General features: G+C 46.0%; 1 protein-coding gene across 7 annotated transcripts in view; it reads left to right on the top strand.

The window, feature by feature from the left end:
• Nucleotides 1-23,596, top strand: part of CAPN15 (calpain 15) — a 108,171-nt gene that overhangs the window by 62,365 nt on the left and 22,210 nt on the right. For all 7 annotated transcript variants that reach the window (XM_083372749.1, XM_083372752.1, XM_083372753.1 and 4 more), the window contains one exon: nt 21,069-22,509. In XM_083372749.1, coding sequence (XP_083228875.1) covers nt 21,069-22,509 — 1,441 coding nt within the window. The remainder of the gene's footprint in view (nt 1-21,068; nt 22,510-23,596) is intronic.

Raw genomic sequence — 23,596 nt, forward strand, 5'->3', positions numbered from 1 at the left:
AAAGCCCCATCTGCGGGATGCAGACAGCACACAAAAAACCACGCACCCTCAGTCTGCGGAAAAACCTTTATCCACGGAACCGGTCCCTGGTGCCCAAAAGGTTGGGGACCTCTGTTCTAGACAGCTGTTCCAGATTAAGCATTATAGAGCGAATCCTGCTCTAGATTAAGCACGAAGAAACACTGCTCTAGATTAAGCATTGGAAACCCAGTTAGAGCAATGAATCAGTGGAACGACTTGCCTCCAGAGGTGGTGGGTGCTCCAGATTTTTAAGAAGAGACTGGACAGCCACTTGTCTGAAATGGTCTAGGGGCCTCCTGCTTGAGCTGGGGGTTGGACTAGAAGACCTCCCAGGTCCCTTCCGACGCCGGTCTTCTGTTACGCAAATTCAATCCTAGTCTTGTGGCTGAAGTTCGCTGCAGAAAGAAAACCCTAAATGGGGCTGGTATTGCCTTAAGCAAGCAGAATCAGACCCGTCCTCCTGGCAGAGGAGTTGGAAAGCGAGATGAAGCCAGTCAAGGAAGCCAACAATGGACTTGGGAGACCAACAACAAGAGGCGGGGGCCTCTGGCTAGGACCCCTGCCGTAGAGCTGAGTGTTACTGATCCAGAGCCCAGTTGTGTGAGATGGCAGAAGAGGCCAGAGGGATATACAGCCCAGCCTGGAGGTTTCAAGTTTATTTATTATTTATTTATTTTTGGGACTTATATGCCGCCCTATCTCCCAAAGGACTCAGGGCGGCTAACAACAATAAAAACAACAATACAAAAGTTAAAAGAAATGAAATAAACAGCCCCAATAAATAAGTTAAACTAAACAATTAAAAATTAAAAAAACATTTTAAAAATCCCTGTCGTCAGTCCAGGTCAGCCTGATGAAAAAGGAATATTTTAAGGCTGCGGCGAAAGGACCGGAGGTCCGGGGCCATCCGAAGCTCAAGGAGGAGTTGGTTCCAAAGGGCTGGTGCTCCCACAGAGAAGGCCCTCCCCCTGGGGGTCGCCAGCTGACATTGTCTGGCCGACGGCACCCTGAGGAGGCCCTCTCTGTGTGAGCGCACCGGGCGATGGGAAGTCGTTCCCGGCAGCAGACGGTCCTGCAAATATCCTGGCCCTAAGCCATGTAGGGCTTTATAGGTAAGAACCAGCACCTTAAATCTCACCCGGAAGGACAACCGGTAGCCAATGCAGCTCACGCAGGAGGGGTGTAATATGGGAGTATCGGGAAGCTCCCATCACAACCTGCGTGGCCGCATTCTGCACCAGCTGGAGCCTCCGGGTGGTCTTCAAGGGCAGCCCCATATGGAGAGCATTGCAGTAATCTATCCGGGAGGTAACGAGTGCGTGAGTGAGTTGCTTCTGGAAGGCAAAACAAGATGGAGCTTTCTGTTTGAAGGTTCTGGCAAGCGAAAGTTTTTCAGCTTTATACTTTTGTTAACAAGAGCGATTGATTTTTTTATTTTTATTTTTGCACTAGAGCAAAGCAAGGAAGTGAGGTTTAAGGGGCTTTGTGCATTTTGAACTCCGGGAGAATTGCCTCTCTTTTTCTTCTCGGCAATTGAAGTGAGAGAATTTGATCCGAGAAAAAGAGATTTGTAAGCCAGTGCGGGTGGCTTGCTAGGCGTGAACCCAGGTCCCGAAACTGCCTGACAGGCTTAGGTGAACTTCTTCGAAAGCCCCCCTCCCCAAATTGACACCCAATTCTCAATTTCAGTCTGATAGAAGAATACCGGAATAACAGGGTTGGGAAGGGACCCTGGAGGTCTTCTAGTCCAACCCCCTGCTCAAGCAGGAGATCCTATGCCATTTCAAACAAATGGAGGCGAGGCCGAACTCAATTTGAGAAGGTTTAGTCTTCAGAAAAGATCACTGAGGGATATATGATCATATTTTTTCTAATACATGAAAAATTAAGCCATACAACAACCTCAAGACCGGTTCTCTCTCATCCAGTGTGCAGGAGACTGGTTGAGCTCTTTGAAGCTCAGCAAAATAACAGAGTTGGAAGGGAGGTCACAATTAAAGAAAACTGGATCCAAAGCGCTACACCAGGGGTGTCCAACCTTTGCAACTTTTAAGAAGTACTAATACCACTTTACAATGCCTTGGTAAGGCCACACCTGGAATCCTGCATCCAGTGTTGGTCACCACGATGTAAAAAAGATGTCGAGACTCTGGAAAGAGTACAGAGAAGAGCAACAAAGATGATTTGGGGACTGGAGGCTAAAACATATAGGGAACGATTGCTGGAATTGGGTATGTGTAGTTTAACGAAGAGAAGGACCAGGGGTGACATGATAGCAGTGTTCCAATATCTCAGGGGCTGCCCCAAAGAAGAGGGAGTCAAGCTATTCTCCAAAGCACCTGAAAGCAGGACAAGAAGCAACAGATGGAAACTAGTCAAGGAGAGAAGCAACCTAGAACTAAGGAGAAACTTCCTGACAGTTAGAACAATTAACCAGTGGAACAACCCGCCTCCAGAGGTGGTGGATGCTCCAACACTGGAAGGTTTTAAGAAGAGACTGGCCAGCCATTTGCCTGAAATGGTATAGGGTTTCCTGCCTGAGCAGGGGGTTGGACTAGATGACCTCCAAGGTCCCTTCCAACTTATTATTATTTGCAGACTTCACCTCCCAGAATTCCCCAGCCAGCATAGATGCCAAGGTTGGGCTTCCCTGCTCTACACAATCTGAGTCCTGCTCTAATTGCTGCCTCATTCTGATTTTGACCAAGGTAAACACTCCACTACTCCAATGTGCCCTTATTGGAGCATTTATCAGAATACAACAGAATAACCAAGTTGGAAGGGACCTTGGAGGTCCTCTAGTCCAGCCCCCTGCTCAAGCAGGAGACCCTATACCACTTCAGACAGATGGTTGTCCAATCTTTTCTTAAAAACCTCCAGTGTTGGCACACCCACAACTTCTGAAGGCAAAGCCGTTCCACTGGTTAATTGTTCTCAGTGAAGAATTCCTAATCGTACTGAACAACAAAAAAAAAAAAGACCGTTCTAGGACTTCGTCTCTAGGTGTAGGTTTGGGCCACTATCTAACTGACCAAATCCTAATTTCAAAACCATAAGACAACGAGGATGGCTTAGTTCTCCTTTAACGCTCTCAGCCTAGTTGTAAGAATGAGTTCTTAACACCAAAGAGCCTTGGAGGGCTAATTGAGTGGCTTCTGGAATTCATACCAATTGAGACGGGGAGCTAGAACATAGTAGCATCATAGGGCTGGAAGGGACCTTGAAGGTCTTCTGGTCCAACCTTCTACTCAAGTCTTGGTGGCATCCCAGTCAAATGGATATCCAGTTTATTTTCAAAACCTGCCGTGATGGAGCACCCACAACTCCTGGAGGCAAGCTGTTCCACTGATTAATTGTTCTCACCGGCAGGAAATTTCTCCTTAGTTTTTCGGTTAGATCTCTCTTTTACATGCTTCTACCCATTCCTTAGGGACGTGGTGGCTCAGTGGGTTAGGACGCTGAGCTTGTCGATCAGAAGGTCGGCAGTTTGGCGGGTCGAATCCCGAGTGCCGCGTAACAGAGTGAGCGCCTGTTACTCGTCCCAGCTTCTGCCAACCTAGCAGTTCGAAAGCACGTAAAAATGCAAGTAGAAAAATAGGGACCACTACGGTGGGAAGGTAACAGCGTTCTGTGTGCCTCTGGCATCTAGTCATGCCGGCCACATGACCACGGAGACGTCCTCGGACAAGCGCTGGCTCTTTGGCTTTGAAACGGAGATGAGCACCGGCCCCTAGAGTTGGAAACGACTAGCACGCATGTGCGGGGGAGCCTTTACCTTTACCTTTACGCGTTCCTTCTTCTCCTGCCCTCTGGTGCTTTGGAGAGGAAGTCAACCCCCTCTTCTCCGTGACAGCCCTTCAAATACTGGAAGACAGCTTGTCCCCCTAGAAATCAAACCAATAAAAGGTAAAATAAAAACACATTCCTCAACCAGGTTAGGAATGTGTTACACCAACCGAGCTTGTGATTCCGTTCCGTTCCGTTCCATTTTTTCAGACTGGCAAGTCTTAAGATCAAAAAAGTAAAAGTGATTTTTTCCCCCCTCTTTCCACCTGCCCTTTTCTTTCACGTTCAAATTATTCTCTATCCCTCCCTTTAACTTGGCAAGGAGCTCTTATTTCGTTTCTTCCTCTTTGGGGTCGGCCCATCAGCAGCGCAAAAGAATTCGTTAAAGGTTTGTTTCTTATTTAGCCGTGGAACGAGATGTTCAAAGGCAACGGGGATCCCTTATGCGTTGCTGCTTCTTTTGAGTCTGACATCTGTAATTATTTTGTCCGTGTAGTTTTGTTGGCTTCCTTGTTTTTTTGTTGTTTTTTTTAAGAACCCCCATCTCGGGGACCCAAGCTAAGGATTGCTTGTATTTAAATGAGTTAGAAAAGCACAGGTAGTCTCGACGTACGGCCTACACAATTGGGCCCAAAATTTCGGCTTGCTGAATTTGGCCTTATTTTTACGATCTTTCATGCCACAGTTGTGAAGTTGGCAACGGGCTTGTTAAGTGAATGGGGCCTCCCCCGTTGGCTTTGCTTGTGAGAAGTTTGCAAAGGGGGAATCACGCAATCCCTGCCGTCGTCATAAATACGAATCAGTGGCCAAGCGTCTGAAATTGGATCGCGTGGCCACGGGGATGCTGCAGCTAAGTCTTAAAACGGTCCTCAGTCACTTTTTTTCCTGTGCCGTTGTAACTTCGAACAGGCCCTAAGTGTGAGGCGAGAACCCACTGTAACTGTTACTCATTTCCGTTCTAATACATATTTCAATTCGTACATCCCTCTGTTTCTGCCATTTGTATGTTGGGCCAGAGGTCAGAGATTTGACCACTCTTTAATCTCTGAATTGACTGCCCATATTTTATCATCTTGCTATATAAGCTATAAGCTGCCCAGAGTAGCCCCATGGCAAGATAGATGGCCAATAGGTTTTAACAAACAAACAAATAAGTAAATGTTTCGGATTGAAGTTTACATTAGCCTGATTCCCATGGGCATGGGATTATGGCAGTTGTGATTCAAAAGGTCTGAACATTAATAGGTTTCCTATTCTTGTTGTGAGATTATATTTTCCCTTTTGTCTTCTCCTGTCAATTCCTTCCTTCCTTCCTTCCTTCCTTCCTTCCTTCCTTCCTTCCTTCCTTCCTTCGTCAGCCTTTCTTCGTCTTCCTTCCTTCCTTCCTTCCTTCCTTGTCTTCCTTCCTTCGTCAGCCTTTCTTCGTCTTCCTTCCTTCCTTCCTTCCTTGTCTTCCTTCCTTCGTCAGCCTTCCTTCATCTTCCTTCCTTCCTTCCTTCCTTCCTTCCTTCCTTCCTTCCTTCTTTCCTTCCTTCCTTCCTTCCTTCCTTCGTCAGCCTTCCTTCATCTTCCTTCCTTCCTTCCTTCCTTCCTTCCTTTGTCAGCCTTTCTTCATCAACCTTCCTTCCTTCCTTCCTTCCTTCCTTCCTTCCTTCCTTCCTTCCTTCCTTCCTTGTCTTCTTCCTTCCTTCCTTCCTTCGTCAGCCTTTCTTCATCCTTCCTTCCTTCCTTCCTTCCTTCCTTCCTTCCTTCCTTCCTTCCTTGTCTTCCTTCCTTCATCAGCCTTTCTTCATCTTCCTTCCTTCCTTCCTTCCTTCCTTCCTTCCTTCCTTCCTTCCTTCCTTCCTTCCTTCCTTCCTTCCTTCCTTCCTTCCTTCCTTGTCTTCCTTCGTCAGCCTTTCTTCATCAACCTTCCTTCCTTCCTTCCTTCCTTCCTTCCTTCCTTCCTTCCTTCCTTCCTTCCTTCCTTCCTTCCTCCCTCCCTCCCTCCCTCCCTCCCTCCCTCCCTCCCTCCCTTCCTTCCTTCCTTCCTTCCTTCCTTCCTTCCTTCCTTCCTAAAAAGCATTTTATTGGTGTTTTAACATCTGTTTTGTTGCTACTTTAATTGCCTTTGCAATGTTAGAAAAGTTTTCTTCCTCTACATTCAAGCGTCTGTTTGAGGTTTTTTTAACACCGTTCCCAGGGTGCTTGAGAATTTCTTTCAAATTTCTTTTGTAATTCCTTTTATTGCTGAAGCGTAGCAAAGGCTTTGGCGCCATTCCCATTTTCTGTTGGCATAGCTTTTCATCACTAAAGCCTGCTTGCCAGGCTGTACATACACCCCGATTTGAAAAGGCCTCTCAAACTCTTGGAAGGAGTTTCTTTTAGATATCTCCCTTTGGGACTTAATTGCAGCAAAGGAAGCGATCAACCCCCCCAGAGAAAAGAATTCTGTAGCAAAAGAAAGCAAATCCGTAGAACCTTTTTGCCACCACTATCCAAATAAGAGCTAAGCACACTCCACTTCTGCGAATATCACCAACATTTTCTTCTCTTTTACATTAAAAAAAAATTCAAAACATATTTCCTGTAATTAAACCAAGTGAGATCTGGTAACCCAAAAAAATAAAAAACGCTGGATATGTTTTTTGCACAGCAATAATTGCAGTCTTTTGAACTGACTTTTATTGTAGTGATTTTTTTAATTTCTTTCTTTTATTGAGTTATGTTCTGATTTCCAGAACCCCAGCTCGCACACAAACCCAGTTTGTTTCATGTTTTAATAAATACGGCATCTGTTAATATTTTTTCTAATGGAATAGAAAGCCCTAGTAATAGATAAATAATGTCCCAAATTAAAGTTATTTGGAATGGACCACGGTCAGCGTATACTTCTTCTCGTTAAAAGTCCCTTCATTTCTATTTTACTGGTTGTGAAAAAGCAACTGTTGTGTGAGATCAGAAAAGAAAGTCTACATTTTTAGATTTCACAGTTTGTCAAGGATTTTTCACGCTGGCAACCGAGAAGCTTTCTGAAAATAAACGAGGAATAAATTTGTTGGTATATGTCCGCCTTGCCAAAGAAAGTGCTGTGCAAGTCATACTAATGACATGCATTTGAAATATGCAAACTAGCAATTGTAAAGGGCTAGTAATAACTTACGAGGCAGCCTTGGGTGCCAAATTAATGCCAATCTGTTAAATTCCTAGGAACTCCTTTGTTTATTTAGCGCCTTTCTATGGCTGCCCATCTCACATTAACGTGACTGGATGGGTGTACAAACAGAGTCACACTTAAAACAGCACAACCAATCTTAAAACACACGGAACACGAAGCAAAACATGAAAAAGTTCTCGATCCCTGGCATTCAAATCCAAAAGACTTGGCAAATATCTACCTTGTTTATCTTTTTTTGTCTAAATTCTTCACTGTGGAATTTGAGAACAGTCTCTCAATCTGTTTCCTGCTAGTAATGGACTTTTTGCTTTGCGGCCACCTAAACTAACCCCCTGCTGAAACAGGAAACCCTATACCAGGGGTCGGCAACCTCGGCTCTTTTATGACTCGTGGACTTCAACTCCCAGAATTCCTGAGCCAGCTGGCTCAGGAATTCTGGGAGTTGAAGTCCACGAGTCATAAAAGAGCCGAGGTTGCCGACCCCTGCCCTATACTATTTCAGACAAATGGTTGTCCAATCTCTTCTTTAAAATCTCCAGTGTTGGAGCACCCATAGCTTCTGAAGGCAAACCCTTCCACTGGTTGAATGTTCTGAAGAAACTGGTTGAACTTTCTCCTTAGTTCCAGGTTGCTTCTGTCCTTGATTAGTTTCTATCCATTGCTTCTTGTCCTGCCTTCAGGGGCTTTGAAGAATAGGTTGAGCCCCCTTTGTTTCTGACAGCCCCTCAACTATTAATTAATACAAATAGTACACATAACACTGCCTCCCACTATTTTTATTTTCCCCACCACAGTCCTTTGAAGTAAGGTGGGAAAAAGGGATTGGCCCAGACCCACCCAAGATAGTTGGCTTGGGATGGACTTCAGCCCTTCCTGGGCCAGCTCCAACGTAACGGCTGAAGATCTCCAGATCCCATGCTTTCAGAACTAGAATACCATGGCAAATTATGGGGGCAGATGCATATCAGCCCAAATGACCGCATTGTCTGAGTGTCATGGTTGGTCAATAACTGACTCATATTTTTCACAGCTGTTCCCCACTATGGCAGCTGTTCAGCGGTCCAGGAAAAGCTGATTTTAGCAGGTCATGCAAACTGAGAATCCTAGTTTATCATTTTCCTTAGACTCTTAAGAATCATTCTTGGTTTTGATTCTTAGTTTCTTTGAAGCGACGAGGTAGAACCTCAGTTTGAATACCAACAAAGCATTTATTATTATTATTATTATTATTAATTATTATTATTATTATTATTATTATTATTATTATTATTATTATTATTATTATTATTATTATTTTATTATTATCCGTGGTATTTGGGGAAGGAGAGCAAGGGTTAATAGACTGCAGGCCTTTCTCTTGGCACTGACAAGCTGATTCATTCCCTTTTTATTTCTCCCCAGCTTCCCTAGCATGCTGTCCCCCAACATGTGAATTTGTTTAGCTCTGGCGATCCACCGTGGTTTAGATTTATCTCAGATTTATGCAAAGCAAAGCTGCAAAAGACTGGGTAGTAGCGGGGTTGAAAGCTCTGTGCCTCCATCACCGTATCTTCTCCTTCACTAAAAAGGGGTTGCTTTTTTGAGTTTAGTTCCTGTCCCAGAATTTGGGTGGGGGGAGAATTCTGCACAATTAAAGATTGTACCATTGACATTCACAGTGTAAGGGAAGTACGCTAGAGAGTTTTCAGGAAAACAGGTTTTAAATTTATGAAACGAAAGGTAGTGGCAGTTTGGTTAGCTCGGACAAAAGAGGGAAAATCTGGAAGATCCTCAGAGTCTTGAAAATTATACCACCGTTAGCAATGCCCAATTAAACTCTACGCTTTGGTGCCGAATATTTTTAGACTCTGGTTTTCTAAATTCCTGTGCAAGAAAGTGTAATAGGGTGGCTACAGGAAGGAAGTGTTTAGTGTCTAAAATGAGATTGACGTAGGAAAGCACACATTTCATTCAGAAATCTTTGAACCACAAATGGATGTAGACCAGCTGTGAATTGTGCTCTTTTATGCTGCCCTGGTTCTTGAAAGGAGTAGATGTTGGAGATTTTTGGCTGTGAATTTTAGCAAAGCAGAACTCCACGAAAGCTGTTGGAATTATCAGTGGGACTTCAGGAAGATTTGGAGACAACGTGGTACGTTCTCGCTCATGTACTGAATAATCATTACTGACAATACGTTGGGAGCAACTTTGTACTGGGAGATGAATGCTCGTGTAAATTGTCTTATTTTTGTGAACAATGCCAGTTGGGAATCCAAACGAAAGCATGAACTGAGCAATAGATGTTCTAATTTGCCATCAATTGTGGAAGATAATTTAGCGTTAGCAATGGCATTTAGACTCATATACTACTCCACAGTGCTTCACAGCCGTCTCTAAGCGGTTTACAGAGTCAGCCTGTTGCCCCCAGCAATCTGGGTCCTCATTTTTCTGACCTTGGAAGGGTGGAAGGCTGAGTCAACCTTGAGCCGATCAGGATCAAACTCCAGACTGTGGGCAGAGTTAGCTTGCAATACTGCATTTTAACTCCTGCATCACCAGGACTCTGTTGCCTTGCTTTTTAATGGCATGGGAAAACATTGCCAAGCAATATGGAGCAGTGGAATGCTTTCCATAGGGATATATCTCATAGGCCAAGTTGTTGGGAAGTAAAGGCAATTGTAGTTGCAAAGAAGCTAGAAACTCAAGATGATACTTCACAGAGTTACAGAGTTGGGAGGGACCTTGGAGGTCTTCTAGTCTTCTATCCCATTTCAGACAAACGGTTGTCCAGTCTCTTCTTAGAAACCTCCAGTGTTGGAGCACCCACAACTTCTGGAGGCAAGAATTACTTAAGCATTTCACCTGGGTCACAACTGGCTTGATGCCAAAAGGCTGCTCCCATCAGCAGTACCAGACGGAGAGACATCCCAGTGGTTGCATAATAGGTAGCTGAATTGCAAACATCTGGATTTTCTCCAAAGCAACCTATCGTGGTTGCAAATTAGACATTTTCATGTTTCTTTTTTTTACCGTTTTAATGCTTTGTACTGTTTTTATGGTTTTTGAATATTTTTAAAATTGCAACGTATGTTCTGAATTGTGAGCCACGCCTAGTCCTTTGCCGAGGTGGGCTGCTGTAGGAATCAAATCAAATGAATCAATCAATCAATCCGTGGCTTGCATTAAGCCCAGGGGGCTGATAAGCTACAACCTGAAGCGAGTCAAATGTCCTAAGACAGACGGGTCTTCGGGAGAAAGTTTTATTTCAGCTGTTTATCTAAAGGCGTTTAGCCACCCTAAATATTTTTGGGTGTTTATCAGGGCTTGCTTCTGCGTCCTCTCCTCAGCAGTTCTTGAAGAAGAATGACAAGCATCCCAGGTACAGAAAGGCTACAAGTGCTCCTCGACTTACGACAGTTCATTTAGTGACTGATGACTGTTTTTCACGTTTACAACCTTTGCAGCAACCACGTGATCACGTGATCAAAATTCATAGGCTTGGCAGCTGGTTCACACTTAGGGCCGTCGCTGTGACCCAAGGTCACGCGATCCCCCATTTTGCGACCTTCCGACCAGCTCACTCAAGGGGGAAACCAGATTCACTTCACCACCAGGTTAATAGCTTACCAACTGCAGTGATTTACTTAACAAAGGTGACAGAGAAAGGTCATAAAATGGGGCAAAACTCACTTAACCAGTGTCTCAATTAACAACAGAAATTTGGGATTCCATGGTGGCTGTAAGTTATTTATTTATTTATTTATTTATTTATTTATTTATTTATTTATTTATTATATTTTTATACCGCCCTTCTCCCGAAGGACTCAGGGCGGTGTACAGGGCAATAAATATAAAAACAAAATACAAAAGTTAAAAAACAATTAAATATGCCCAAATTTAAAACAGTAATTAAAAACATATTAAAACCCCAACCCTAACCCATCAAACCAGGTCAGATTGCTCAAATAAATAAGTTTTTAGATCCCGCCGGAAGGTGCGAAGGTCGGGGGCCATCCGGAGCTCGACCGGCAAGCGGTTCCACAGGTCTGGCGCGCCCACAGAGAAGGCCCTCCCCCTGGGGGCCACCAATCGGCATTCTTTGACCGGTGGCACCCTGAGGAGGCCCTCTCTGTGGGAGCACACTGGACGGAGGGAAGTTGACGCCGGCCGCAGGTGTTGCCGTAGGTAATCCGGACCCATGCCATGTAGTTGAATGTTACCTGTACACTCTCGTGAATCAGTTGAACACATGATTTGGAGCTTTGCATTTTATACTGACCTCTCTCTGGTTAAGCTTATTGCAGTCTTTATTAGTCAAACAATTCTTGCTATCTAAGTGATGTTCATGTTTATTAAAAACCTTTTAGCTGAAAGGACTTACTGCATGATGTTCCTGTTGGCAGAGCAAGACTGTGCAATATGTGTGTACATATATGTGTGTGTGTGTTTATCTATCTATTATCTATCCTCTATATCTTATCTATCTATCTATCTATCTATCTATCTATCTATCTATCTATCTATCTATCTATCTATCTCTATCTCTATCTATCTATCTATCTATCTATCTATCTATCTATCTATCTATCTATCTATCTATCCACACACACACTCATTTTTGACTGTTTTATTAAGATATTACTAGTCTCAAGACCACGGCAAAGCTATTTGTATTTGTAGCTTTGATTTTGGGGAAGTTAGCTTAGCTGGCAGACTCAGGGGTCACTGGGGAAATAAAAGATGCGGAAGGAAGAAAAAAAACACCAGTGTGTCTGCTTCGAAAATTGTGGCAGTTTTTCTCTCTTTCCCCATCAATGTAGTCCTCAGCTTACAACCACAGTTGAGACCAGAATTTGCACTGCTAAGCAAGGCCGTTGTTAAGTCAGGCTGAATTTCACAACCTTTTTTTGCTTTCTTTCGTCCAAAGCCAGCTAGGAAGGTGGCAAATGATGAGCAACTGACTCAGAAGCTTCTGCAGTCACCATAAATGGATGCTGGTTGCCAAGCACCCAAATTTAGATCACATGATTGTAAGGGAGGCTGCAAAGATCATAAATCCGAGAGCCGGTCTTCTGTCACTTTTTTTTAGTGCAATTGTAAGTTTGAACGGTGGCTAAATGAACGGTTATAAACTGCGGACTACCTCCACTTTCTCCCTAGCCGTGGCTACGATGGCTGTGTTGCCATTCATTCGTTTGATTTAATTGGGCTGCCTAAGCAGCAATGCCTTAAGAGAGCGTACAATAATTTTATAAAAACTTCACGAAAAAAACCAACCCAGAGATCAGTGAGGAATTGCCCAGAAATTGAAGATAGAACTTCAAATAGGGTCACAATATGGCCCTGCTGCAGAGACCAGACATTTTTATAGAAAATATTTTGTGCATCTTTGTTTGATGGTCTAGACTAGTGGAGGTGAACCTATGGCACGCGTGCCAGAGGGGGCACTCGGAGCCCTCTCTGTGGGCACGCGCACCTCACTTTTTGGCTACGTTTTTGCAGAAAAAGCCATTTCTCAAGCCCCTTCCTAGCCAAAACAAGCCTCCGGAGCGAGCCCGCTGTTTTCAGCTTTGAATTATATCAAGTCTGACACCAGAATCAGACTAACAGATGACCCGAGTGCTGCATGTGTTGCCCTCAAAACTTTACAAAGTATGAGCCAAGGTTAGACAAATGATCAGCATGCATACAACAGCAAAAACCACATTAATTGTTCAAAAGCATGCCAAATGCAAACTTTTACCTTTCAGTACAAAGTTGCTTGCATCATTGAAAGTTTTGTCATTGTGTTTTTTCTTTTAAGACAAAAGATGTTAATGCATGAGTTGTTTTTTTTTTCTAAACTAAAACCTCAGTATTCAGGTTCAATTGCCGTGTTGGCGCTTTGCGATAAAATAAGTGGGTTTTGGGTTGCAGTTTGGGCACTCGGTCTCTAAAAGGTTCACCATCACTGGTCTATACCAGGGGTAGGCAACCTTGTTTCTTTTATGACTCGTGGACTTCAACTCCCAAAATTCCTGAGCCAGCCATGCTCCAAACTTCTAAGACGTGAAGACATGTGGACTTCACCTCCTAGAATTCCCTAGCCATCCATGCTGGGAGTTGAAGTCCGCAAGTCTTAAAAGTTGCCAAGTTTGGAGACCCCTCCATTAGTCCAACTGTTGTCTCTCGGCAAATGAGATGGACAGAAGGACGTTGGGTTGAAAAGAAATAGTTCATTTAGTTGTTTCCCCCCCTTGTTTCCCCCCCCCACATAAAACTCTCCAAGAGGTGTGTGTTCTGGCTCCAGCTCTTGAGAATTCCGTTGAACATCCTGGTCAATTATTTATTGTGAAAAACGTCCAAGTTAGAAAAGGTTAATTTGGTGAATGCATGGCTTGGATCTTGTTAAGCTAGAGATTAATATGATCCCATAGCTTGCTCTCTTGAGTTGTTATACCGCCACAGCTCTGCAAATATCCATGATAACATTTCGGAGAACCCTTAATAAGCTGGATAATGAAACTTCTATGACAACCAGGACATGGGATAAACATCAGAGTAGTTGTGAGACTGAGGTTGTTGGCCTGCCTAATTTTGAGCCCATCGCATTGCCAGTTTTGAAAACAGCCTCTCCTCCTCCTCGTGGTTACAAAGCTAATGGTGCAGAATGTTAGGCTTTCATCAGCCGGCTGTTTGATGTCTGTTGTCCCTTGCTAATTACGGCTGACATCAAGCAGAATCAAGACAGGTTGATCTAATAAAGAGAAGCAGGAAAATTGCTGATCACCAGCAGAAAGATCTGGGGAGAGGCTGGTTCAGTAGGCTTATGATCTGACCTATTTATAATGGCTAGTTGCCTGCGGACGTCTTCGGTTGCTTGGCCATACGTTGGCTGGGCTCCTGGTAGAAGAAGGCCTTCCAGGACTAAGGCAGAGTGGAGTGTGGGTAGCCAGAAGATTCCCCCTTCCCATTCCTTCTCTGATGTAAAGTCGGAGAGGTTACATCTGGCAGGCACCAATGTCTTGTAACTAGGGCAGCAGCGTCGTGGGGTTTGAAAGTAATCGCGCAACTGCAGATGAGAAGGTAGAGAGAAGAGGTCCAGTAGGAAACAGCAGAGAGGGGAGACAAGGAAAAAGGAGCCAGTTTGCTCTAATGGTGAAGGCACCAGGTTAGAAACCAGGAGATAGTGAATTGTAGTCCCGCCTTAGGCGTGAAAGTCAGCTGGGTGACTTTGGGCCAATCGCCAGGAGACGGGGAATTGTAGTCCCACTTTAGATAAGAAAGCTGGTTGGATAATTTGGGGCCAATCTCCAGGAGACGGGGAATTGTAGTCGCACTTTAGATAAGAAAGCTGGTTGGATAATTTGGGGCCAATCTCCAGGAGACCGGGAATTGTAGTCCCACTTTAGATATGAAAGCTGGTTGGATAATTTGGGGCCAATCTCCAGGAGACCAGGAATTGTAGTCCCACTTTAGATATGAAAGCTGGTTGGATAATTTGGGGCCAATCTCCAGGAGACGGGGAATTGTAGTCCCACTTTAGATAAGAAAGCTGGTTGGATAATTTGGGGCCAATCTCCAGGAGACCGGGAATTGTAGTCCCACTTTAGATATGAAAGCTGGTTGGATAATTTGGGGCCAATCTCCAGGAGACCGGGAATTGTAGTCCCACTTTAGATATGAAAGCTGGTTGGATAATTTGGGGCCAATCTCCAGGAGACCGGGAATTGTAGTCCCACTTTAGATATGAAAGCTGGTTGGATAATTTGGGGCCAATCACTATGAGACCGGGAATTGTAGTCCCACTTTAGATATGAAAGCTGTTTGGATAATTTGGGGCCAATCACCATGAGACTGGGAATTGTAGTCCCCCTTTAGATATGAAAGCTGGTTGGATAATTTGGGGCCAATCACCATGAGACTGTGAGTTCTAAACCCGCCTTAGTAGACAGAAAAGTCAGCTGAGTGACTTTGCGCCAATCACATCTCTCTCTCTCTCTCTCTCTCTCTGTCTCTCTCAGCCCAACATACCTCACAGAGCTGCTGTTGTTGAGAAAATAGGTGTGTTGTGATGGATGTGTTTGCCACGTTGAGTTATTGGTAGAAATAATAAAAGTGGGATACAGAGAAAGACATTTTAAAAATGTCGGGAAGAAGGACGGGGAGGAGACAATTGGGGATGACGGTTGACGTCAAGAAGCGAGTGGGCATGGTTACATCAGATGATGCCACCGTTCTTCCCCTACCCATCTGCCTTTTATTTTTGGAGCACGAAAGGGTTTCCCTACCACCTTACCTCAACTTCCCCACAAACAGATCAAATGAAGCTCCTTGCCTGCCCCTCCTGAAACAGGAGTGGAAACGTGCAGCTTTCCAGACGCTGTGGAACTACAACCTCTTGTAGTTCTTACCAATATGGCCAGTGGCGTGGGATGTTGAGAGCTGCAGATCAACGGCCTCTTTTGAGGAGCAGGGAGAGACATTGGACATCCCTGTCGACGCAGTTGTTGATCCTGACGTTTATTCCAAACTAGAAAGTTGTCAGACATCAGTAGGAACAGTGTGCAATTGTTGGCTGTTTAGGGCCTGGAACAGTGGTGGGATTCAGCCAATTCGCCCTAGTTCGGCAGAACCGGTAGCTAATTTTTTGTTGCCCAGGTCCAGAACGGACTTCCGGAAGCGGCATCCACACAGAGAACCGGTTGTTCCCATATTTGAATCCCACCACACCTTCCTCCCTCCCTCCCTCCCTCTCTCCCTCCTTCCCTCCCTTCTTCCCTTCCTGTGGTGGGATTCAGCCACTTAGCACCTTTTCGGCAAAACTGGTAACTAAGTTTTTGTTGCCCAGGTCCAGAACGGACCTCCGGAAGCGTCATCCACACAGAGAACTGGTTGTTCTCATATTTGAATCCCACCACACCTTCCTTCCTTCCTCCCTCCCTCCCTCCCTCCCTCCCTCCCTCCCTCCCTTCCTTCCTTCCTTCCTTCCTTCCTTCCTTCCTTCCTTCCTTCCTTCCTTCCTTCCTTCCTTCCGTGGGATTCAGCCAATTTGCACCACTTCGGCAGAACCGGTAGCTAATTTTTTTGTTGCCCAGGTCTAGAACGGACTTCCAGAAGCGTCATCCACACAGAGAACCGCTTGTTCACCTATTTGAATCCCACCTCACATTCCTTCCTCCCTCCCTCCCTCCCTCCCTCCCTCTCCTTCCTTCCTTCCTTCCTTCCTCCCTCCCTCCCTTCCTTCCTTCCTTCCTTCCTTCCTTCCTTCCTTCCTTCCTTCCTTCCTTCCTTCCTTCCTTCCTTCCTTCCTTCCTTCCTTCCGTGGGATTCAGCCAATTTGCACCACTTCGGCAGAACCGGTAGCTAATTTTTTTGTTGCCCAGGTCTAGAACGGACTTCCAGAAGCGTCATCCACACAGAGAACCGCTTGTTCACCTATTTGAATCCCACCACTGGCCTGGGAGCTTTAGGCAGTCGTGACACGGTGGCTAGTGGTGTTTGCCACACCAAGCCGGATGTCCCATAGGTGCTTTTCCAAAAGTAATTGGACTTTCTTTTTTTTCTCCCTTCACTTCTCATCCAAGAAGCTGTTCTGCGAAGAAGCTTCTTGGATGAGAAGCAAAACGTTTTCAAAGGGAAAAAAAAATCAAGACAATCCAGTTGCCTTTTGGAAAAGGGGAAAACCCTGGTCTGGATGATTGAGAATCTCCATAAACTCTAAGCTGGGCGGACTGATGGTTTAATGGTGCAGAAGTCAATCGCCTACCTTTCTGTGGTTCGCTAGAGAGAAAATAATTTTGTCTGGTGTTCTTGTGTGTATGTAGAATTACAGCTCAGCCGTTCATAGTCCCTGGGATAATTTCTGCCCAGCAAAATCGAGCCATTAGATCGGGATGGGCAATGAATTTTCCCAAGGGGCCACACAAGAAACTGGGACAATTGGGGAGGACCAAACCATAATCATCATAATCATAATAGTAAAGTTGGAAGGGACCTTGGAGGTCATCTAGTCCAACCCCCAGCTCAGGCAGGAAACCCTACACCATTTTGGACAAATGGCTGTCCGGTCTCTTCTTAAAAACTTCCAGTGTTGGAGCATTCACAGCTTCTGGAGGCAGGTTGTTCCACTGGTTAATTGTTCTAACTGTCAGGAAGTTTCTCCTTAGTTCTAGGTTGCTTCTCTCCTTGACTAGTTTCCATCCGCTGCTTCTTAGGACCAACACATTGCTGTGAAGCTGCATAGACACACACACACACACGTGCGCACACACACACACAAAAATGTAAATTGAGGGGAAAAAATAGTTGCTTTCAAAATGAAAGCAGTGCTGTTGTATTGCATGCATGGCATATGTTAATTTATATTTGATTTCTAATTTCCGATTGACCGCACGTGTGCTGGACAGGGATGGCCCAAAGGGCAGGATAAAATGCCCAGGTCTGTGTTAGAAAGTTAATTGCAAACCCCCCCCCCCCATAATTTTCTGAAATTGCTGGGGTGATGGAGTTTGTTTCTTTTCTGCACATTTTTCTGATTTCTTTTTTCTCTCCCTTCTGCACGCGGGCAGAAATAACTAGAGTTTTATAGGTTGCCATCTTTCATTGGGAGCACAAATGGAAATTAGGTGTCATTCTTTCCTTTTATGGTGGCTTAATCTGCTAGGTAATTTTCCTTTTAAAAACAAATCAATGCATTGGGCGATTGTACACATTTTATAAGTGCCATTTGGAAATGTCCGGAGAAAATTTATCTAAAATGGTTAAATTGGCGATTCTCAACATGTGTTCCGTGTACCAGTGTTGTTTGCAAAGGCTCGCGCGTTCGTCTCACACTCAAGGGCCACAACCTGCTTCTGACTTCAGCACCCACTTTCCCACTTGTGCTGACAGGTGTGAAAACCCATTTACCACCTTGGTCCTCACCTGCCCACGTTCCCCTCAGCTCCACTCTCCAGATCCCTCTTCAGAAATAGACTTACCTGGCAGAAGACTTCTAGAGGCACCTTGACTAAATTACACTCTTTATTGCAAAGAAGCATGTCATCACCTAGGCAGAAATAATTTGCCTTTTGCAAGTTTAATAGAAGAGAATATAAAGAAGAATGCAATGCAATGGAATGGAATATAGAATAGAATAGAATAATAAAAGAACAGAATAGAGTGTAGTAGAGTAGAGTAGAATTGAGAATGAGAATGGAACCAATGGAACGGAATGGAATGGAATATAGAATAAAATAGAATAATAAAAGAATGGAATAGAATAAAATAGAATAGAATAGAATAGAATAGAATAGAATAGAATAGAGAATGAGAATGAGAATGAGAATGGTATAGGATAGGATAGGATAGGATAGGATAGGATAGGATAGGAGGATGGAATGGAATGGAATATAGAATAAAATAGAATAATAAAAGAATGGAATAGAATAGAATAGAATAGAGAATTGAGAATAGAATAGAACAGAACAGAACAGAACAGAATAGAATAGATGAAATGGAGAATGGAATGGAATAGAATAGAATAGAATAGAATAGAATAGAATAGAATAGAATAGAATAGGACCTTGGAGGTCTTCTGGTCCAACCCCCTGCTCAGGTAGGAAACCCTGTACCCATTTCAGACAAATGGTTGTCCAGTCTCTTCTTGAAAACCTCCAGCGATGGAGCACCCACAACTTCTGAAGGCAAGCTATTCCACTGGTTGATTGTTTTCAGTTTTAGGAAGCTTCTCCTTAATTCCAGGTTGCTTCTCTCCTTGATTAGTTTCCATCTATTGTTTCTTGTTTTGTCTTCAGGTGCTTTGGAAAATAAGTTGACCCCCCCCCTCTTCTTTGTGGTAGCTCCACAAAAACGGGAATACTGCTATCACGTCACTTCTAGTCCTTCTTTTCTCTAGACTAAAGGTAAAGGTAAAGGTTCCCCCACACATGCGTGCTAGTCGTTTCTGACTCTAGGGGCCAGTGCTCATCTCTGTTTCAAAGCCGAAGAGCCAGCGCTTGTCCGAGGACGTCTCCGTGGTCATGTGGCCGGCATGACCAGACACCAAAGGCGCACGGAATGCTGTTACCTTCCCACCGTAGTGGTCCCTATTTTTCTACTTGCATTTTTACGTGCTTTCGAACTGCTAGGTTGGCAGAAGCTGGGACGAGTAACAGGCGCTCACTCTGCTAGGCAGCACTCGGGATTCGACCCGCCAAACTGCTGACCATCTGGTCGACAAGCTCAGCGTCCTAACCCACTGAGCCACCGCGTCCCTCTTCTCTAGACTAGCCAAACCCAAATCCCGCAACCGTTCCTCATACGTTCTTCATATCTTCAGGCCTTTAGTCATCTTAATTGCTCCTCTCTGCACTTCTTTCCAAAGTCTTAAAAAAGTTTCTAAAAAGTCGTAATCTGTATGCTGCAGAATTTAAACTCTAGACTTCTTCCTCTCTTCCCTGTCCAAATTGTTTATAGCTCCTGGCTGGCTTGGTGCCTTTGATGTGCTCAGATAAATGTCCTCTCTAAGCCTCAGAACTGCAGGTCGTTTGCCTCATCAGATTTAGCACTTACAGGTCCTAAAATTCTGAAGGCTAACAATACCGAGCAGGTCTTGAATGCTGTTTCTAGCTATGACTCTCTGTCTGCTGGGCCAGTGGGACTTGTGGTCTTGCACAAGCATCCCAGAAAGCAAAGTCTGAATAAGAAACCCAAGGTTGAATAATTTAAGCACGATCTGAAGCAACAGTTAACTCCTGAAGAATAATAAAAAGGACTCTGCTGATTGGAGTTTGTTTAATATCTTCCTGCTTTTGCACTGATCAAACAGATGCCCTTGAAAAGCCTCAGAGTGGAATCTGGGGACCATAGTTGACCATCATCAAGGGCCAGAAGAGAGCAATTTCCTCTGATTCCAGAGGTGCTAATTCTGGATGTCTTTACAGGAAAAAGGCATATGTCTGCAGCTCTTCCATCCTTCCTTGACATGTCATGTCATGTCATGTGCAACCTATGAGTATAAATAGCAAATTCCTCCCCCCCCCCGGCCGCCAAAGAAGCTTCCTCTGGCAAAGACATGTGTTGAGCAGAGGCCATAGCTGAGTATGGAATAATCTGCTTTGCATTCTGAGGAGCTGCAGTCTCTCTTTGATCTTTAAATATTATGAATAGTAGGTTCTGAAGGCATCATTTCTTTAAGGTTGGGAAAATAAGGAGAACAACGTAGGCAGGAACAATCTGAGTGGGATGTATGATGATGGGAACTCTTCCCGATGGGGTACCTTCTGGCTAGCAGGGGTAGGCAGCCTTGGCTCTTTTATGACTTGTAGACTTCAACACCCAGAATTCCTGAACCAGCCATGCTGGCTCAGGAATTCTGGGAGTTGAAGTCCACACGTCATGAAGGATCCATAGTTTCCCCCATGCTGGCTCAGGAATTCTGGGAGTTGAAGTCCATACGTCATGAAGGATCCATAGTTTCCCCCATGCTGGCTCAGGAATTCTGGGAGTTAAAGTCCACGAGTCATGAAGTATCCATAGTTCCCCCATGCTGGCTTAGGAATTCTGGGAGTTGAAGTCCACGAGTCATGAAGGATCCATAGTTTCCCCCATGCTGGCTCAGGAATTCTGGGAGTTGAAGTCCAGAAGTCATAAAAGAGCCAAGGTTGCCTACCCCTAGGCTAGAGGGTATGGACTTGCTAGCTGGATGTCCTTGCAAGACCTTCAGACTCCTACTGAAAGTGGAATGTTTTTGAGCGACCGTGCCTGAAGAAAAGGGTGTTCTTCACCTTGTCATTCCAGATTGTCCTTTTCCTGCTTCTTTGGAGGAGCCTTTTCCCTGGAAAGCCATCTGCAATAGGCCATACGGCTTATGCCAGTTGTTCCCCAAGAGACAAGGTGTAGATTTGCTAATCCCCAACTTCATAGCCTAAGACAAGCTGGCTCCTCCTCCTGGTTGGGATTACTCTAAGGAACTTTTGTTGACAATACCACTTAACTTTCACCCCCTCATTGCTAACTGGCTGGAGTTGCCGGGAATCCTTGAGGGCCGCAGGCACCCCGTCTTTAGAATCAGTCGTGATGATAATGAATGACTCTCTCCTCTTTCGTGGGATCCTTTTCGCTGTGTCCGCTAATGGCCATCTTCCTCCTTCTTCTCTTTCAGCCGCACCCACTCTTCTGGTTCTATGGCCACTGTGCGGGAATGGTCCTGCACCCGTTGTACTTTCCTGAACCCCGTGGGACAGCGCCAATGCTCCATCTGCGAGGCCCCCCGCCAGAAGCCCGACCTCAATCACATCTTGCGCCTGAGTGTGGAGGAGCAGAAGTGGGCCTGTGCCCGATGCACCTTCCGGAATTTTGTGGGCAAAGAGGCCTGCGAGGTGTGCGGCTTCACCCCCGAACCCGGGCCAGGAGGCTCCCCTCTGCCAATCCTCAATGGGGTCCTGCCGAAGCCCACCGTCCTAGTAGAACCCAAAGCTGGTTGCAAGGAGGACATGCCGCAGATTGAGAGCCCCGGGGAGGATTCGGGGGGGAAGAGCCCCGAAGAGGCACTGCTGGAGGAGGGCTGGGCCTGCCAGCGCTGCACCCTCCATAACACACCCGTTGCCAATTCCTGCTCAGCCTGCGGGGGCCCTCGCAAGCTCTCCCTGCCCAAGATCCCTCCAGAGGCACTGGTGGTCCCCGAAATCATCACACCTGCCGGCTTCCAGATAGCTCCTGCCACCGAGACCCCGGAGGGCCACCCGGCCACCAATCAGGGCACTGCCATTGCGGAGGAAGAGAGTCAGAAGATGCCAGCCTTCAGCCTTTTCTCCCCTGGTCTCCAGAACAACCCCGTTCCCCGTAGCCGCCGAGAAGTGCCACCCCAACTCCAGCCCCCGGCCCCTGAAGCTTCCCAGCCGGCTTCCCCACCAACCCCCGTGCAGAAGGCCATTCGCTTCCAGGAGTTGATGGCGACCAAGCGTCTGAGCGTGCTGGAGGAAGAGATGGACGTGAGCTTGCCGGCCTGGCAGTGCAGCGCCTGTTCCCTGCTCAACACCTCGGGGAGTGAGTCCTGCGAAGCTTGCAGCAGCCAGAAAGGCAGTGACACTATTGATCTGACGGGGGACTCCGTTCGTTTTACGCCCTGTGGGCCCTCCAGCCCCGACTTCACTACCTGGTCCTGCTCCAAGTGCACCTTGAAGAACCCCACCGTGTCCCAGAAGTGCAAAGCCTGTGGCTCCTCCAAATTGCATGGCTTCCAGGAGCATAGCTGGCAGACAGAGCCAGCTGCCAAGTGCCCCGAGTGTGGCTCGGAGAAAGGCACCTGTGTGGCTTGTAGCACCAGAGCTCCTTCTGCCCGCAAAGTAGCCCGTCTCTTCCCGTTGCAGCCCCCGGTCACCCCTGAGCGAGCCAGCCAGTGGGCGTGCCCTGCTTGCACACTCCTCAATGAGCTCAAGGCCAAACACTGCCTCGCCTGCCACACGCCTCAAGTCTACATGGCGCAGCGCAAGGGCATTAAGCCGCTTCGGCGGCGCGAGAGCATGCACGTGGAGAAGCGACGGCAGACGGACGAAGGGGAGGCCAAAGCCCTCTGGGAGAACATTGTCTCTTTCTGTCAAGAGGTGCGTTGACATCTGTGCCTCTCGTTTGTCAGCAGTTGCACCTAGGGCACCTCAGTATTTGTTCCCCTACGTGTGCACCCCTGTGGCTTGGTTACCTGTCCTGACACCTGCCAGGCCCCAAGAACACCACACAGAATTACTCCTGAGTAGTTTCCTTTAAAGAGGTGCAATGGCTCAGTAGTTAAAGACGCTGAGCTTGACAGCTGGAAAACTGACAACCCAGGTTTGAGAGCTGAGCGCTGCACAAGTGTGTGAGCTCCTGTTCCTTGCTGTCGCTCCTGCCCCCTAGAATTGTAAAGCATGCAAACGCGAGTAGATAAATAGGTACCACTTCAGTGGGAAGTAACTGTTCTGTACGCCTTTGGCATATAGTCATACTGGCCACATGACCATGGGAAATGTCTTTGGACAATGCTGGCTCCCTTGGCTAAGAAACAGAGTTGGGTCCTAGAGTCAGGCACGGCTGAACATGGAAACCTTAACTTTACTTAGTTTCCTGTATGGGTCTTCATCTATAGACAGAAATCTTGCCAAACTAAAGCAACTATTTGCAGCGCAAAAGAGATCCTCTGAGAATCGCTAGGGAGGAGCCTTCTTAACTCTCTCCCACCAAACTATATAATCTTCACCGCCTCTTTGACCTCGGGAAGGCAGCCCCTCCCACCTGGGAATCCAGACCTCATTCCACCACACACCCAGTTCTCTAGGCTCTCCAGCATAGAAAGATCCCTTTCATAGAAAGAACTGTGGACCTTCGCTATCCAGAACAGGTCTTGGATCACTCAGCGAGGGGTGGCCCAATTGATTTCATGAACTGGTTTGGATCGCCAGCTTCTGCCTTTCCCATCAGCAACAAGGGAGATGGTGTGCATTTTTCCTGTTGCCTGTTGCAGCTGATTGGTGGATTGGCTTGGTGGATTACAAGTTTTAAAGTTGGCCTGGGAATTGTGGGATTTGAAGTCCAACCAACTGCAGTTGATATGGGTGTGGCACCCTCTTTGCACCCTGCCTAGAGTGAATGGGCTCTCCGTTGAGGGACCACTTCTTGGGGAAGGATTGAGGCTTGTGGGGAGAAGTTTAAAGAGCG

This window comes from Vipera ursinii, assembly GCF_947247035.1.
Source record: "Vipera ursinii genome assembly, chromosome: 13".
NCBI lineage: Eukaryota > Metazoa > Chordata > Lepidosauria > Squamata > Viperidae > Vipera > Vipera ursinii.